Here is an 18,625-nt window from a genome sequence, read left to right as displayed (position 1 = left end):
TGTTGTAGCGAGATTCTGTAAGTACGAGGTGGAATATTGGGAGGGTAGCTGGTAAGTTCCAGGCAGTAACTATGTTGGATAATGTCTAATACCCATTTGTCTGATGTTAATGATTACAACAATTCTTACACCTGTTGGGGGAAGATTGCCAAATGGGAAAGATGGTCGGGGGAATAGTGAGCAAGTCACTCTTTGTTGGGAAATGGTGAGGTACGCGTTGGTGTACCTTTACCTCTGCCCTTGAAAGTGTTCCCTCTGTAACCATCTTTGTAAAATCCTCTCGATGGAGAGGGTTGTGTATTTGACTTGTATGAGGATGCATTTGGATCTGATGAATTACCTTTGAATCCTCCTGTATAGAATGAGCAGGAAAGGAGCCTTTTTTGGATGGCGACCGGAGGGCTCCAATTGACTTCGCTACTTCTGTGTCCTTTTTCATTTTCACTTGAGGTCCAAAAAGATTCTGTTTATCAAAGGGGGTATTAAGAAAAGTTTGTTGAACCTCCGGTTTAAACCCAGAGATTCTAAACCATGCATGCCTTCTAAGAAGAATGCTGGTGTTAATACCGCTTGCTGCTGTATTGTATTGTATTGTATATATATTTATAAAGCGCAAAAAGACTGCGACCCTACGGGTATCCAGGCGCTCAGAAAAAACGGGATCATTTAATACTGAGGGGGACAGGTCAAGGGATATCATGCTGCTGGAAAGAGCCAGGTCTTAAGGCTCCTCCTGAATTCCATCAACGACTGCGTCTGTCTAAGCTCATGTGGGAGCTCGTTCCAGATTCGAGCTCCAACCACACTGAAAGCCCTTCCGCCCAGCCTTGCGTGCTTAAACCTGGGCTGTGCCAGCAAACTGGCATTAGAGGATCGCAGCTGCCTTACGGGGGAGTACCTTAAGAATCTTTCCTGGAGAGGAACCGGTCCCATCCCATGAATTGCTTTATGGACCAAGCAGAGGGACTTGAAGAGGACCCTTTCTCTAACAGGCAACCAATGCAATTCTCGTAGTGCCTAAGTAGAGGAAGAGTCAAACTTACGATTTAATGCCAACTTCGCTGCGGCTGACTGAACTCTCTGTAGCCCCTGCAGAATATATTGGGGGGCTCCGAGATACAACGAGTTGCAGTAATCCATTCTGCTTAGCACGGTACTCCTAACGACTGTACTACGAGAGTCAGCGGGCAGCAATGGAAGAATACGGCGTAAAAGCCGCAGTAGTCCAAAGCAAGTGCTAGATGTTTTGTTCGCCTGCGAGTCCAGCTGGAGATTACTGTCAAATAAGACCCCGAGATTACGTACTGTGCTAACTGGGACCAGTGGAGCCACATCCGGGGCAAGCCTGAGGTCCACTGGTAGATGTTGAAACTGCCTTATCGGCACGTAGCACAGCAGCTCGGTTTTATCTCCATTGAACTGCAGGCAGTTTCTCTGTAGCCAATCAGTAGTCAGCCTCATGCAACTTTGAAACTGCTCCAGGGGAACTGCCTGTTTACCTTCCAAAGAGAAGGCCAGTTGTGTGTCATCTGCATAATTGATTAGCTCCACCCCGAACGCCTTGATGATTGAAAATAGCGGCTGCAGATATATAATAAACAGAATGGGGCTGATACTGGAACCCTGTGGAACTCCAAAGTCTACGGGGGTGTTGTCTGAGGAGAAGGAGCCCAGAATCACCATTTGGTGTCTCCCCGCTAGATAAGAGCGGAGCCATTGTAATGCCTGGCCTCCCACACCAAACTCCTTCAGCCGCCCCAGCAGGATTTTATGACTCACGGTTTCGAATGCGGCTGACAGATCCAGGAGCACCAGAACAGCGGTGCTCCCGGTGTCAGCCTGCATACGCATCAAGTCCAGCATGGTGACTAAAGCTGTCGCGTACCCGCGGGTTTCCTCTCCTCGGAATGACGCTGATGCTATATGGGTTCCACCTCCCATCTGCCCCTCGTCCGGAGGACGTGTTACACACGCGGGCGGAGGAGGCAGGTGAGTGAGGGAAGTGAGACAGGAACGGTGGGGACGGAAACCTAAAAGGAAACAAACACACAATGAGTGATAGTCGACTGACTCGAACTCCCCTACCGTGTTTCCCCCTAAGTGTGAGTCGCTTACCTGCTGTCTCCTCCCACCTACTGAGGTGCGGGCGGTGAAGTGACTGGGCGTTTGTTTAGGCTAAGTATCTCCAATACTGGAGTCCGGTAAGTTCCGCTTAGCGGGGACAAACCCCAGGGGGGATGAGTGCTCGGTGAGTGAGGTGAGCTGGACCAAGAGGCCTCTGGTAGTTCCCAAGAGCCTGTCTTCCCGCTCACTGAACGACGCCCAATTGACGCGGTGAGATGTGAAGGTAAGTGAAGGCGCTTCTACTGCCAAGCTCCGAATCCTTGAGCCGAGGAGCGCAACACCTACCGACCGTGAAAGCCCGGAAATCCTTGGGCAGGTCTGCGAACAAGAATTACCTCTTTGGCTGCTTCGCCGGAAATCCTTGGGCGTGGTGGTCTCTTGGCGCTATGCCTCTTCTCTCGGAGGATCCGAGAGGCGTGGAGAGCCAAGGCGGAAGTACCCGTTCCGGTACTCCACTGGTGACGAAGGGCACCGTAGGGAGGTGCCTCCACTCCGGTCTCTCAGGGGAGACGGGAGCCAGGAACAGGAAACCTTTCCCCGGCCGGTTCCGAGGGACGTTGGCGGTCGCCGGGAAAGGCGGAGAATCAACAGGGGTCGAGAGGTCGTATCTCTGTAGACGGGTGACAGTACGGGTTCGCCGTGAACTCTTCCTGTCGTAGCTCTTCAGGATACGTCCGGGAATAATCGGCCAGGACGTGAAGGAGAGGACGTGTAGTTATACTCTCGGGACACACCCACAACGTGACTCGTGGACTGCCGGGGTACCTGGGACTTGTAGTTCTTCCAGGTTTCTGGCGGGATCGCCACTCGTGCAGATATCCAGCCGGATCGTGACAGCACATCCCCTCTCACCCCTGAAGGGGTGCGACGAGTGGAGGGCCAGGTCTGTCCGGACACCGGCGATGGAAGGCCGCCACCAGACGGTCTGCGTGGAGTGCCGTCGCGGGCTCCCAGGAATTTTCTTCCGGCCCATACCCCTTCCAGGCCAGGAGATACCAGAGTTGTCCTCGCACCTTCTTGGAGTCCAACACCCTTTGAACCACGTACTCCCGCTCGTGGCGGACCCACACAGGGGCCGGGCGCCGCCTGCCGGGGCCAAGGGAGGGTTTGAGCAAGGAGACGTGGAACACCGGGTGGATGCGCAAACGCGCCGGGAGTTTTAGTTGGACGGCCACAGGGTTCACGTGCCGGACAACCGGGTAAGGTCCTATAAATTTAGGGTTAAAGACGCTAGGGCGTCTGAAGCGGATGTGTTTTGTGGACAGCCATACTCTCTCTCCCTTGTGATACACTGGGTTGGGTCTACGATGTTTATCTGCCTGGTGTTTGTATCTGGCCTTGGCTACCAAAAGTGTTTTGCGGGCCTGGGTGAGAGATGCACGTATAGTGGACAGTCTGTCTTGTACGTCAGGGACGCTGAGGTTGGTGTGTGGGAGCACGAAGGGTGTGAACCTAGGATGGAACCCCGCAGAAAGAAAGAACGGGGTGTGTTGTGTAGAGGTATGCATGGAATCGTTATAGGCCACCTCCGCGACCCACAACCAGTCTACCCAAGCGTTGGATGCCTGGTCCACATAACACCGGAGGTACTGCTTAAGTGTCTGGTTGAGCCTCTCGGTCTGTCCATCGGTTTGGGGATGGAAGCTGGTGGATAAGGAGGATTGGATTCCCAGTTCGGCACACCATACCTTCCAAAACCGTGCTGTAAACTGAGATCCCCTGTCCGACACGATACCAAGCGGCAGGCCGTGTAGCCGGACGACATTGAGCAACAGAAGTTTCGCAAGGGCTCCAGCGGTTGGGAGTTGTTCACAGGCCAGGAAGTGACCCATCTTGGTCAGGTAGTCGACCACTACCACGATGGCGGTGCAGTTCTGGTCTTTAGGCAAACCCACGATGAAATCCACCGAAATCCTCTCCCAGGGGTTACAGGGGGTAGGTAGCGGATGCAAGAGACCCTGCTGTTTGCGATGATCGCCCTTCATCTGGGAGCACACGGTGCAATGGCTGACCCAGCGCAAAATGTCCGGCCTGACCGAGGGCCACCAGAAGTGTCGAAGAACTTTCTCGAGAGTCTTTGTTCCTCCCATGTGCCCGGCGCTAGGAAGCTCGTGACACCAACGAAAAACGAGCTGTCGCAACTTGAGAGAGGGAACCAGAACCTGTGTGCCTCGCATGGGGATACCGCCTTGTAGGCGCCAGTCCTGGTGCCTCTTCATCCAGGCTACCCAGGTAAACGTGGAGATCCCTCGTTTGACGTCGTGTAGGAAGGACTCAGTTACCGTTAGTCCTATGACTTGTCCGGGAGACAGGATCGCTTGCTTGGGCTCCACCGCCGGGAGCCGGTGCACTTCTTGACGTGACAAGGCGTCCGCCTTCAGGTTTTGCGAGCCGGGGAGGTAGGTCACGAGGAAATGATATTCGGCAAAAAAGAGCATCCATCGTCTCTGCCGTGGAGTAAGGTGTCTCGCTGATCGCAGAAACTGGAGATTTCTGTGGTCGGTGAAGACGGTGACTTGGTGTTGTGCCCCCAGTAGCCAGTGTCGCCATTCTAGGAACGCTTCTCGTATGGCGAGGAGTTCTTTTTCGGAAACCGCGTAGTTCTGTTCGGCGGTGCTCAGCTTCCGGGACATGTAGGCCACTGGGTGAAGAATGCCTGTCTCTGGATGTCGCTGAGAAAGAACCGCCCCTACGGCGATGTCAGAGGCGTCGGTTTCCACTGAGAAGGGAAGGTCGGGGTTGGCGTGTCGCAGGATGGGAGCGGACGTGAAGGCATCTTTAAGTTGGTCGAAGGACCTTTGGGCTTTGTTCGTCCAGAGGAACGGTACGTTCTTTCGTGTCAACCTGGTGAGCGGTGACACCATCTGGGAAAAGTGGTGTATGAACCGGCGGTAAAAGTTCGCAAAGCCAAGGAAGCTCTGGATCTCCTTGATGGTTCGAGGGGGTGGCCACTGTTGTACCGCCTGGACCTTTCGGGTGGACATCACCTGTCCGGTGGGAGTTAGATGGACTCCGAGGAACTCCACGGTGGTCACATGGAACTCACACTTTGTGAGTTTGCAGTACAGTCTGTGGTTCCGCAAGGCTTGTAACACTCGCCTCACATGGACGACATGGTCTTCTTGGTTGTTGGAGAAGATCAGGATGTCGTCGATGTAAACCACGACGAACCTATCCAGAAAGTCTCGTAGAACCTCATTGAGGAAGAACTGGAAGGCCGCCGGGGCGTTACAAAGACCAAAGGGCATCACCAAGTATTCATAAAGCCCGAACCGGGTTCTAAATGCGGTCTTCCACTCGTCGCCCTCCTTCATTCTGACCAGGTGGTATGCCCCTCGGAGGTCCAACTTAGTATACAAACGGGCCTCTCGCACTTGTTCCAACAAGACCGGGATCAAGGGCAACGGGTACCTGTTTTTTATCGTCAAGGCGTTGAGGGCGCGGTAGTCAATACAACAGCGTAGTTCGCCACTAGTCTTCGGTACGAAGAAGAGGGGCGTCGCGGCCGGGGACCGTGAGGGACGTATGTACCCCAACTTCAAGTATGTGTCCAGATACTCTCGCAGGTGGGTGGTCTCCGGCCCGGTGAGGGCGTAGATGCGTCCACACGGGATCACCGCACCAGGTACCAGGTCAATGCGGCAGTCGTACTCTCGATGAGGGGGTAGTTCTTCTGCCTTTTGGACGCTGAACACATCTTGATAGGACGTGTACCAGGTGGGAAGCGTAACATCCTTCTCTGCGGCGGTGGCGATGTGTTGGGCCAGAGACGGACCCGCGAGTTGTGGATGGGCCGTTTGGATACAGTGGAGGTTACAGAAAGTAGAGTTGAACGATATGGTATTGGTGGACCATTCTATGGTTGGTTCGTGTTTCCGTAACCAGGGTAACCCTAGAATGAGTCGGCATCGCGGGGCTTGAATGATGTTGAACTGCAGCCACTCTCCATGGTCGTTTCCTATGGATACCCAAAGAGACGGGGTCTCATATCTTATGGGCCCCGACTCCAGTTCTTTTCCATCCACCGCTTATACTAGCTCCGGAGGCTCCTTGCGTGTAAGCGGGATTCCGAGCCGGTCGGCTTCATCTTTATCCATAAAACACCCCGTGGCTCCGGAGTCGATCATAGCTCGTATGGATCTGTTCCGTTGGTTGATGACAGCAGTTAGCGAGATGAAGAAGTGATCCGGCTCTTGGCCGAGGGTGGATTCCATTGAAGGGATGAAGTGTGGGCTTGAAGGCTTCCCTCCTTGGTCCGTCAAGCTCTGTCGTTTCCCGGTACCTTTTCTTCGACGGCGAGGGCGGTTTGTCCGGACCGCGGTCTGTTCGTTTTGGGCCTGACTGGGCATTCACGGAGGAAGTGTCCTTTCTTGCCGCAGTACAGACAGAGTCCCTGTTTGCGGCGATGGTCGCGTTCACTTAGGGTCAACGAGGCCCTCACGGTCCCAATTTCCATGGGTTCCGATTTGGAACTCGCGTGGTCAGGAGGTCGGGTGTTGTCATAGGAGCCGGGCGTCTTCTCTCTTCCTCTGTGATCCCCTTTTCGTTCACGGAGACGATGCTCCAACCTGGAGGCCAGTTCCATCATCGCAACACAGGTCTGGGGTTGTGGGTCGATCTGGGCAATGACATCTTTCAGCTCATCGGTGAGCCCTTGATAAAAGATAGCCGACTGCTTGGTTTCCGGCCAGTCGGTTTCTGCCACCAACCGACGAAAGCTGTTCCTATAGCCCAGAAAGTCATTTGGTTTTTGCCGGAGGGTCAGCAGGTCGCGATCCGCCGCAAAGGTGTCGGCTCTGCGATCGAAGGTGTCTTCGAATGCGTTGCGGAAAGCGTCCCAATCATATAGGAGGGCTTCGTCCCTGCGGACGATGGGAACGGCCCATTGAGCCGCGTCTCCTGCCAGGTAAGAAATTAAGAAGGCCACCCGGGCCTGATTGGTAAGAAACAGCTTCGGTTTACAGTGGAAGTGTAGCATTACTTGAGTCATGAACACCTGGACCTTATGTACGTCTCCATGAAACCTTTCAGGGGGGGCCAACGGGACCTGGACGGGCATTTCTACCACTACCTGAGGGGATTGTGAGGGAAACGGGGCCCCGGCATCGAAGGGGTTTCGTTGGAATCTATCCATACGTGTATGCAAGGCGGCCGTTTCCGACCGGGAAGCGGCTAAGTCCGCCTGCATCAGGGCTAGTGAGGCTAACACTTCTTCTAACGTAGCCATGATCAGCGTGATCGGGAGGAGATATTTTCGTGGGCCGAATATTCTGTCGCGTACCCGCGGGTTTCCTCTCCTCGGAATGACGCTGATGCTATATGGGTTCCACCTCCCATCTGCCCCTCGTCCGGAGGACGTGTTACACACGCGGACGGAGGAGGCAGGTGAGTGAGGGAAGTGAGACAGGAACGGTGGGGACGGAAACCTAAAAGGAAACAAACACACAATGAGTGATAGTCGACTGACTCGAACTCCCCTACCGTGTTTCCCCCTAAGTGTGAGTCGCTTACCTGCTGTCTCCTCCCACCTACTGAGGTGCGGGCGGTGAAGTGACTGGGCGTTTGTTTAGGCTAAGTATCTCCAATACTGGAGTCCGGTAAGTTCCGCTTAGCGGGGACAAACCCCAGGGGGGATGAGTGCTCGGTGAGTGAGGTGAGCTGGACCAAGAGGCCTCTGGTAGTTCCCAAGAGCCTGTCTTCCCGCTCACTGAACGACGCCCAATTGACGCGGTGAGATGTGAAGGTAGGTGAAGGCGCTTCTACTGCCAAGCTCCGAATCCTTGAGCCGAGGAGCGCAACACCTACCGACCGTGAAAGCCCGGAAATCCTTGGGCAGGTCTGCGAACAAGAATTACCTCTTTGGCTGCTTCGCCGGAAATCCTTGGGCGTGGTGGTCTCTTGGCGCTATGCCTCTTCTCTCGGAGGATCCGAGAGGCGTGGAGAGCCAAGGCGGAAGTACCCGTTCCGGTACTCCACTGGTGACGAAGGGCACCGTAGGGAGGTGCCTCCACTCCGGTCTCTCAGGGGAGACGGGAGCCAGGAACAGGAAACCTTTCCCCGGCCGGTTCCGAGGGACGTTGGCGGTCGCCGGGAAAGGCGGAGAATCAACAGGGGTCGAGAGGTCGTATCTCTGTAGACGGGTGACAGTACGGGTTCGCCGTGAACTCTTCCTGTCGTAGCTCTTCAGGATACGTCCGGGAATAATCGGCCAGGACGTGAAGGAGAGGACGTGTAGTTATACTCTCGGGACACACCCACAACGTGACTCGTGGACTGCCGGGGTACCTGGGACTTGTAGTTCTTCCAGGTTTCTGGCGGGATCGCCACTCGTGCAGATATCCAGCCGGATCGTGACAAAAGCTGACTCCGTTCCGTGACTGGGGCGGAAGCCAAACTGATCCTTGTCCAGCAGATGGTTTTCCTCTAAGTAGTCCGAAAGGGACCTACTCACGACCTTCTCTAAGATTTTAATAGGAAAAGGAAGGAGAGAGATAGGCCAGAAGCTAGCAGGAACAGTTGGATCCAGAGTTGGTTTTTTGATGAGGGGAGAGACTACTGCCTGTTTCCAATTGTCTGGAACCAGACCCTCTTCCAGAGACTGGAATCAGCAGCATTTAGTGCACATCTGATAGAGGAATTAGTACAGGAGGGAAAAATCATATCTAATTCCTGCCCTTTGTTCCTGTATTCTTCTGGGAGATATTGGAGTATCTGCTCCATTTCATTCCTATGGGCCCTGTCATATCTTGCTAGCAGGCCTTGTGTGTTAGCTATACGCAAATAGTTGGCGGATTGTGCAGCTACCCATTTCCCTGATGCATCTATTAACTTAGCTCCTTTCCTAGCATTTGAAACAAACTACAGAAGGTGCACCACCTCCAGGCAAAGAGTCTAATTCCCAACTAAAGAATTTAAAGGTAACAGTCCTCTAACAAAAATTGGATCAGTTGGAGGAGGATTGTATTTTTTGTCAACCCTAGGTGTCAAAATACGAGCCCGTCTTTAACTATGTTAAAGGGCATGATGCGCCGTGCCGATGATATTTGTAAAGATCGTACTGTTCTATGTGATGTTCCTAAGGTCTCAAATAGAAAATCCTCATCTAAGGATTCCTTTTGAAGTGTGACCCCATGGTATGATGTTGCTCTGGAAATTAACTCCTAGTATGCTATGTTGTCATCAGGATGTGATGGCTTTGTAGGGTATAGGTCAAGATCATTATCCATTGGTGGATCAATGTTATGGTCATTCCCAGTATCTGTAGGTAGTAGACTATCCTCAGCTGTGTAATCAATTTCAGGCTGGGTGTAGTGAACCCTGTGGTGCAATATCTAAAGGGTTTGAGCCTGGTGGTGGTGAAGATGGTGGAGGTGTCTTGAGAGGGCTTGTAGCCATGTCCTCCATCTTTTTCAGACGGATTTTGTAAGTTAAATCCTCAGAAGGAATGTTCCTGTTAGAAGGAGTGAAATGTTTAGTTGATATGTGTCCAGTGTATGGATTAATGTAGATCTTTTTCTGCTTAGGATCCAGCTTTCCTCGCATAACCCCTAGGATCTGCTCTGGAGGCTTATGATGAGCATCTTTTGCTTTTAGTGCCAAACTTTTCAGTGCCAAACTGGATTTGTCCTTTTTTTCCTTTAGGGACGAAGATTTCGGTGTCGAAGGAAGTTTTTCTCGGCTCGGTCGCGAGCAGGAAGGCTTGACTGTTTCGGTGCAGATCCTGAGGACGGGGCTTTGGAAGCAGACAGTGTCTCGGTGCTGACCATTGCCAGAACGCAGTGATGGCCCAAAAGCCTTATGTTTGGTAGAAGGAATCTTGAGAGGCAAAGGAGCTTTGGTACTCACGGCACCCTGTCCCGCTGGAACATCTTCAGACTCAAGCTAAATTTCCAGTTCTGAATCTGATTCTTGGATAGAGAAGGCCTCCTCTTCTTCCGCTGCTGACGCCTCCATTTCTTTGTGTTCGGTATCATCTCCGAAGATATACGGGGTATGTTCGATGTTCTGCTGCTGCAGGCCAGACGGTCCAGCAAAGTATTTTTCAATTGGAAAGAGCAACCAGGGTTGCAGTCCTCTTTCTTTTGCTCTGGTGAAAGGCACAAGTTACAGACTTTATGCAGATCGGTGCGCGTATACTTGGAGTGGCACCAAGGACAGAACTGAAACACACTCAGTTTCGTAGTATCCAGTCTTCTGCCGATGGAACGGATTCTAAGTCGACCAAAGCGGCTAGGCTTGAAGGGCGCCAACGCTGTCTTCTATACCGAAGATAGAGTGTCTTTCTATTTTACGAGGCACAGAAAATGTGAAAAGTGTACGAAACAATATAGATGAGAGTACTGTGTATTGTGCACCGAGGGGATCCCGAAGAACGGTGTCAAACTTGAGTGCCGCAAAACACGTCCGAACACGATGGCGGATAGAAAACAATTTAACAATTGAGTCGATGGCCATGCTCACTATCACCGGACTTGTGAATGGAAAATACTTCTTTGAAGAAAAACAACTTGCAAACATCCGAACCCAAGACTAGATGGCAGGAGTATGCTAAGCATGTGTATCTACAGCACACATGCCTCGAACATGTTTTTAGCCATGTTGTCTCAGCCTTGGTAAACAGCAGATGTGCTGCTAAAGTCACTGAAGAAAGCACTATGATAAATAAAAATAAATGTAAATCCAGTACTTGTATAGCGCACAAATCACTCCCAAAAGGGTATCTCGGCGCTGGGGGCCGTTGGGAAGATTAAGCGAGCTATTGCCCAGAGTCGCATGGTGCTGGGTTGACCCCTGCTACCGGAGCCAGGGATCGAACCGTGATCCCCAGCGTCCAGCGTCAGTCGTCCTGGCCGCGGCGCCACACCTCTCCACCTCTCATGATGCAGCCAGCACAGGCCATGTCATAGCGCCGTTTTGTGTTAGGAGGCTCTGGACAATAAACTCAACATGGGGGGGCGAAGAGACTCGGCTAAACATCCGGTGATTCTGGGCTTTCAGTAACTTTCAGCCATGCTGAACAGCAGATGTGCTGCCAGACAACATGGCTAAAAGGCATTCACATTGACAAAGCCAATAGCTCGGGCATAGCTGAGACTTGGCTTTGCAATGCTTGGTTTTCCTTGGGAGGGAGGTGTTCTTGGTGAAAGGCAGAGTGACTCTTAGATAGCTTTCAGTATGAAGTCCCGCCTCCACCTCACATAGCGAAGTTTATTTACAAGCTGACAGGTCTGTAAAGATTTCTTAGGCAGGAGATTTTGCGCACTCCTGAATGGATAGAGTAATATGCTAAAACTTTGACTTATTGCTTCTATACCAAACACACACAAACCTAGACATACAAATGCATCACTCGTACTCTCTGCTTGACATGGACACGCGTGTTTGAATAGTTTTGGGGTTAAAAATGTAACACCTTTGTACATACAAATCTTCAGTAATAAATTTCGATCTAAAATTACGTTCTTAACTTCACTGGCTCTAAAAAGCAAAAGATTACAAGACAGTGTACATCCGATCTACGTACTTCTGTTTATCCTAATGTGCAGTTCATCTACAATAGCTGTAAAATCTACTGTTTCGCCTAATGCCTAAAACTGATAGCATTCTAATTCAACATGTTTTTCTTAAACTTGGTCTTCAGTGTTCATCTATGTGACCCCATTAAATCAGTATTATGCCGTCTAACCTGGCTCCCTATCGAAGGTAGGTTCCAAATCTGCACGGCTGCCCTCCTTAGTACCACAACTATCTGGCAAGTTCAACTTACAGTGAACATACAGGGTGCAGCAAATACCTTTGCATCGATATCTCCTATATTCACTAAGCACAGAACTCTATGCCCCTCAAGGTTTGAACTTACTGCCAATTCTCTGGCTTCGAGAGGGAACTGAAATCCTCGCTGAAGAACACCAACTCACCAGTCCTTTATATAACTGTATTATGCTGTTTTCCACATTTTAACCTGCTACTGAAGGGACTTAAAAATTGAATGCACAATTTCTCCCTTTGAGCACTGAGGTATATCACTGGATCCTTTGCTAAATCGTAAGCAACTATTCTTTCCCTTTGAGCACTGAGGTATATCACTGGATCCTTTGCTAAATCGTAAGCAACTATTCTTTCCCTTTGAGCACTGAGGTATATCACTGGATCCTTTGCTAAATCGTAAGCAACTATTCTTTCCCTTTGAGCACTGAGGTATATCACTGGATCCTTTGCTAAATCGTAAGCAACTATTCTTTCCCTTTGAGCACTGAGGTATATCACTGGATCCTTTGCTAAATCGTAAGCAACTATTCTTTCCCTTTGAGCACTGAGGTATATCACTGGATCCTTTGCTAAATCGTAAGCAACTATTCTTTCCCTTTGAGCACTGAGGTATATCACTGGATCCTTTGCTAAATCGTAAGCAACTATTCTTTCCCTTTGAGCACTGAGGTATATCACTGGATCCTTTGCTAAATCGTAAGCAACTATTCTTTCCCTTTGAGCACTGAGGTATATCACTGGATCCTTTGCTACATCGTAAGCAACTATTCTTTTTAGAGAAGAGCATTGCCCCTGTGGACTCATACTTGTTCTGGATGTAGGGTCTTGGTGAGAAGGTTGTGCACTGGACTTACAGCTACTACAGTTATCTAAGGCGCAGGGTGAGATATTTTTACACTTGATCTCCAATCTATTACATTTATAGAAGTGGCTGATTAGGAGGTTTGCACACTTGGTTGTTGGGGCCTTATTTTGAGTATGGCGTCAGGTGCGCCAGTCCCCCAGGGCAGCGTAGGGATGTATCAGCTGACCTGGTGGAAGACAGACCATCATAACTAGAGACCCTCACCAGGTAGGGGGATCCCTGTGTCTTCAGCAGGCTTGTGATAGTAGGGACTCCACTGAAGGCACTGAACGTTCGCTGAGCATGCTCAGCAAAGTTTTTAGTTATGCAAAAACAAATCCCAAGGCAGAGAGTTTGATTTTGAAAAACAATAAGGAAATGCCCCCACAAAATTGGGAGTTTTGGGGTTTACCAGGCTTTCCTTGGCAGTCCCGAACAGGAACAATAGATGTTGGAATGCCCGTTGTAAATAGGGCAAATGGCCTGAGGTACATAGACCGACGGGCTGTCAGGCATTGAGCCATCAGACAAAGATGAGGCCAGCTGAAGTAGCTTATGCTCCACTGTTGGAAACACGCCTCATCGCCAGCCTCTAAACAGACCGGGGGAACTGCATATTCGGCGGATGCAGGCAACCCGCTACAAATGTGGCTGGTGCCCTGTCCACCAAACATTGAATGAGGCCGCTGATTTTAAAGCTATCCTATTTATAGAGGAGCTAGATTGAGGCACTTGAAAGCATAGGTAATACACTTACAAAGATCATTGCATGAGATGTTGGCATATCCTCTCTTACCGATGTTGCACTTAAAGAGACACCAGAGTGAGGACTTCACGCTAGGGGCTGTATCATGATTCTATCTTGTGCACTATGCAAAGGCAACACAGTTGTATGTGCTGGAAATGTGGAAAAAAACGCATACATTAAGTTGAGAATTGTATCAGTTTGTGAATGTACTGCTACCATGAAGTGGCAATTACTACCCAGTGTTTCCGAGCTCCGGTCTCTACAGCCCATCCAATAACTCGCAGATTGTTCGAGTTTCTGTATATGGGAAAAAGAAATACACAGACCCCTTCTACGTCAATGAGCCAGACAGACAGCATCAGGATATGGGCCCTAGTGTGCAATCTTCTCAATGTGGCATCACTATATGAAGATTAACATATTTGGATCCATCTCTGCTTCTTTTATAGAGGAGAATGACTTTCACAAAAAGAACACAGAAAGATCGGGAGGTATACAATAAGAGTTTAAATATGGTTTTATTTGCATAGCACTTACTTCAGCTGCTCTTTACAGAGCCCATTTGAAATTACCATCAAAATTGGTACTCCTTTCCTTTGGAGTACTGAATACATTTTGATGAGTTTTACACCACAGATTCACAGTATTACACCTGATGCTTTCAGTAAAACCATAAATCAATTGGTCCGGTCAGCCTAAATTCAACAGATATGCTTCCGCTCCTCTCATGGAGGAAGAGTGAAAGCAGAAGCAAGTTCGCCTTTACATCTTGACCAACATGAAAATCACAGTCACATATGAACAGGGGACACTTTACTGACCTCAGGAATGTCACTTGCCTTCTAACTACAACCATCTATTCGGTAACTGCAATTTATTACGTTTATTATTACGTTTACTGCTTTATACCAATATGATGTTGTCCTGCTTTCCATTTCTCATAGGGCATGGTGTTTTACTTTCAAGCTGTCCTTGCTTTCTTTTTTAGATGTGCCCAAGTCTTGTGTGTTCCAGCGGAGTGATTACTCACAAATCCGGAATGAAATCCAGTAAATGAAAATCCTGCTGCAAGGGCATGCTGTTCTCATCCAACTCGAAGAGACTCCTGATCTTCAGCCGGTATGAATGGTCTGTGTCTGCCAACAGCGAGAAGCACAGATCAGCTACCACCATCCCATAAGTCACATCCGAGGACGGGACTAAGACAGAAAAAGGAAGATCTAGGTCATGAGTGTTATATGGCAGCAGGAGTATGGCATTTCACAGCAAAAAACTTCAGAGCATACTCTGTATATCTAATAGAGACGACCAGCCGCAGATTCCTTGAACCCTTCACTGCTAGGCCTCCCCGCCCCCCCGTGCTAAGCCTTTATTTGGCGTAGTTCGCCCTTAGGCCCTTGTAACGTTTTGATCACATAAAGTATCCACCCCAAATTTGCGTCCTTTTCTTCCAATATCATGGGGATTATAAAGGTACCCAGGTTTTGTTGATTCCCCTGGAGGGGACCCGGAAATGAGACAAAATACAGCTTAATGTAGTTTTTTTTTTTTTTAAATGGGGAAAAAAGTTGCAGAAGAAAGAGTCTGGTTATTTCCCTGCAGATGGTATCAACAAAGGGTTTGTGGTGCTGAAATCACCATCTTCCCAGCTTCTAGGGACTGACAGGCTTTGTGTAAAAAAAATTGGTTTTCTGACAAGTTGTGGCATTTTACAGGGACATAGCCTATTTTTGGTATTTTTGTGCTTTCAACCTCCTGCCAGTTAATAGTAAAAATGGGTATAAAAGCAATAATGGATCCTGGAAAGCTATACATTTCAGAAAAGTAGACAAAATTCTGAATTCAGCAAGGAGTCATTTGTGTAGATCCTTCAAGGTTTTTTTTTATAAAAACGAACAGTTGAAAACAGAAGTTACAGGTGAAACCGTTGGCACAGATGGCTGTTTTTTTCAACTCATCTTCAATTTTTCCAAAGTATGACAGATTTTTTAAAGCAATATACTGTTACATCCACTGGACCCTTCTGGTTGTCGGGATATATAGGACTTGTAGGTTCACCAAGAACCCGATGAACCCAGAGCCAATAACTGAGCAGCGTCTTGCAATGGTTTTTTATTGTGTACCGGGTATATAGCGATTTGTTTGGGGAAAATTTAAATAGTGAAAAATCGGTATGAAAGACACCTATGTGTTTCTGAAATGGGAACACAATATAGAGTTTAGACACAGTATCTATTTGCACATCTCCGAAACTGTGGGTACCCATACTAGCATGTGAATTATAGGGGAACACAATAACAGTTACTCTACAATTCTGCCTCTTGACTTTCAATGCATTCCTGCCTTCCAAATGTAAGACAATGTGTAAAAAAGAAGTAACTTTGAAAAATGTCCTAAGTCTCCCGATAAAAATGGTACCTTACTTGTATAGGTAGGCCTAGTGCCCGCGACAGATGATTTCGATGTCTCCACAATACATTTTGGGCCGTTGCCTATCACAAAACAACCTGGTTTTGGAAGGGGGGGCACCTGGGTTTTTGGCCCCGGGTTCAGCAGCCATCTAGGGAAACCTACCAAACCCATACATTTCTGAAAAGTATATACCCTGGAGAATCCAGGGAGGTATGGCTTGTGTGGATCCCCCAACGTTTCTCTACCTGCAAACCTCAAATTTAGCTGGAAAAAATCACATTGTCCTCACTTTTCTGTGTGGGAATGTTGTGGGATCATCAGGCTGACACAAATTTCCTACCACCTAGCGTTGCCCCAGGTCTCTAGATAGAAATGGCACCTCACTTGTGTGGGTAGGCATAGTGGCTGCAACTGCAAATTGCCCAAATCATACTGTGGAGACTTCAAAATTCCGTATCATAAAATGACATAATTTTGCAGGGGTGGGGGCACCTGTTTTTTTGGCCTCTGGCTCACGGCCATCTAGGGAAACCTAGCACACCCACACATTTCTGAAAACTAGACACCCTGGGGAGTCCAGTGAGGTATGGCTTTGCGTGGATTCCCCAACGTTTTCTTACCCATAATCCCCTGCAACCCTCAAATTTAGCTATAAAAATCCCATTTTCCCCCTACATTTTTGTGTGGGATCACTGTGCCGGCACAAATGTCCTACCACCTAGCGTTCCCCTTGGTCTCCTGATTAAAATGATACCTCACTTGTGTGGCTGTCCAATTCAGAATCAGCTAAAAACGTATTTTTTTTAAAAAAATGTAGTGCTTAGAATTTGCGGTGTTAAACCTTTAATCCCTATGTTTTTAGCTCTTCCCAGTCACAGGCCTTTGGCCCACCCACACAAGTGAGGTATAATTTTACTCAGGAAAACAACGGGAACGCTGGGTGGTAGGAAATTTGTGTCAGCCCGATGATCCTACAACTGCCCACACAGAAATTTGAGAAAAATTAGATTTTTTACATCAAAATGTGAGGTTTGCAGGGGATTCTGGGTAGGGAAACATTGGGGGATCCACGCTGGCCATACCTATCTGGACTCCCCCGGCTCTCTAGTTTTCAGAAATGTGTGGGTTTTGTAGGTTTCCCTAGATGGCTGCCGACCCCAGGACCAAAAACGCAGATGCCCCCTATGTATCCGAAAACAACCTGGTTTTGCAAGGGGGGTCACATGAGTTTTTGTCCCGGGCTTGGCGGCCATCTAGAGAAACATACCAAACCCACACATTTCTGAAAACTAGAGACCCGGGTGAGTTCAGGGAGGTATGGCTTGCATGGATCTCCCAACATTTCCCTACTCAGAATTCCCTGCAAACCTCCGATTTAGCAGAAAAAAACACTTTTTCCATACATTTTTGTGTTATCACTGTGCTGGCATAAATGTCCTACCACCTAGTGTTCCCCTTGTTCTCCCGAGTAAAATGATACCTTACTTGTGTGTTTTTTCAGTTAAATTTAAGGTCTGCGGGGGATTCTGGGTATGAAAAAGTGAAGGGGGGTCCACGCAAGCCATACCTCACTGGACTTCCCAGGGTTTTTAGTTTTCAGAAATGTAGGTTTGGTAGGTTTCCCTAGATGGTTGCTGAGACAGGGGCCAAAAACCCAGGTGCCCCCCCCTTGCAAAACCAGGTCGTTTTGTGATAGGTAATTTTGAAGTCTCCACAATACGTTTTGGGTCCTTGCCTGTCGTGGGCACTAGACCTACCCACACAAGTGTGGTACCATTTTTCTCGGAACACTTTCGGGAATGCAGGGTGAGTGGAATTTTGTGGATCCAAGCAGATTCCAGAACTTTCCATCACAGTTAAAAAATGTGAAGAAGATTTTTTGTTTTAAGTTTGAGGTTTGCAAGGGATTCTGAGTAAGAGAACCTAGAGAGAGGCACACAAGTCACCCCATCCTGGATTCACTTTGATGTCTAGTTTACAAAACTGTACAGTTTTGCTAGGTTTCCCTCTGTGCCGGCTGCGCTATGGACCAAAATCCACAGGTAGGCACACTATAAAAAGCAAGTTCGTCCCTCTCTTTGGTGGCTAGTGGGTGGATCCCAGCTTGAGATCGCCCTCTTGGGGCGATCCCCAAGCAGGGATCTACTAGGGAAGGGTACCATTGGAAAGGGGACATTCACCGCTTTTCAATGATACCTCTCCCAAGTGTTTCCGTGCTCGGGGGGCTGAGATGGCCCCACGAGCACCAAAACAATGAAAAAGAAACTATCTCAGCCCCCGAGCACCGAAACAATGAAACTGAAACTAAGTTTCAGTTTAATTTTCATTGCAATTACGTCAGCGCGCCATGGGTGTGATCGGCATTGCAATGAAAATGCAAATGGGCCTCAGGAGGTTAGGGAAGCTCTTTCCCAACCTCCTGAGGCTAATAAAAGAAAAAGGAAATCCTTCTGCTGTCTGCAGGAGAGGGAATGAGTGCCCCTGTTCTCATGACGGAATGGTTCAGTCATGAGCACAGGAGCACTGGTGCTCATGACTGAACCATTCGGTCTTGAGCACCCAAAAGGTTAACTTTTGAATTCTCCTCAGCCATCAGATTGGATCCAGAAATTTCAGAGGTAAGAATCAGCCATAAAGCATCTGGAAAGATGGTCAAGGTGACATAAAAGGTATGAATGGCAGGACGGCATGCAGCCAGGTATATGTTAAGGTCTTGACGGTATGCAGCC

The 18,625-nt window shown here is 49.0% G+C and overlaps 1 protein-coding gene across 2 annotated transcripts in view; it reads right to left on the bottom strand.

Moving 5' to 3' along the window:
* Positions 1-13,984: 13,984 nt before the first annotated feature.
* SHLD2 (shieldin complex subunit 2) overlaps positions 13,985-18,625 on the bottom strand; it is an 844,943-nt gene continuing 840,302 nt past the window's right edge. For both annotated transcript variants that reach the window (XM_085607834.1, XM_085607842.1), the window contains one exon: positions 13,985-14,683. In XM_085607834.1, the coding sequence (XP_085463960.1) occupies positions 14,511-14,683 (173 nt within the window). In that variant the 3' untranslated portion in view covers positions 13,985-14,510. The remainder of the gene's footprint in view (positions 14,684-18,625) is intronic.

Source organism: Triturus cristatus, chromosome 1_2, assembly GCF_964204655.1.
Source record: "Triturus cristatus chromosome 1_2, aTriCri1.1, whole genome shotgun sequence".
Classification (NCBI taxonomy): Eukaryota; Metazoa; Chordata; class Amphibia; order Caudata; family Salamandridae; genus Triturus; species Triturus cristatus.
The sequence above is the reverse complement of the archived record's forward strand: the minus strand, read 5'-3'. Positions and strand labels throughout refer to the sequence as shown.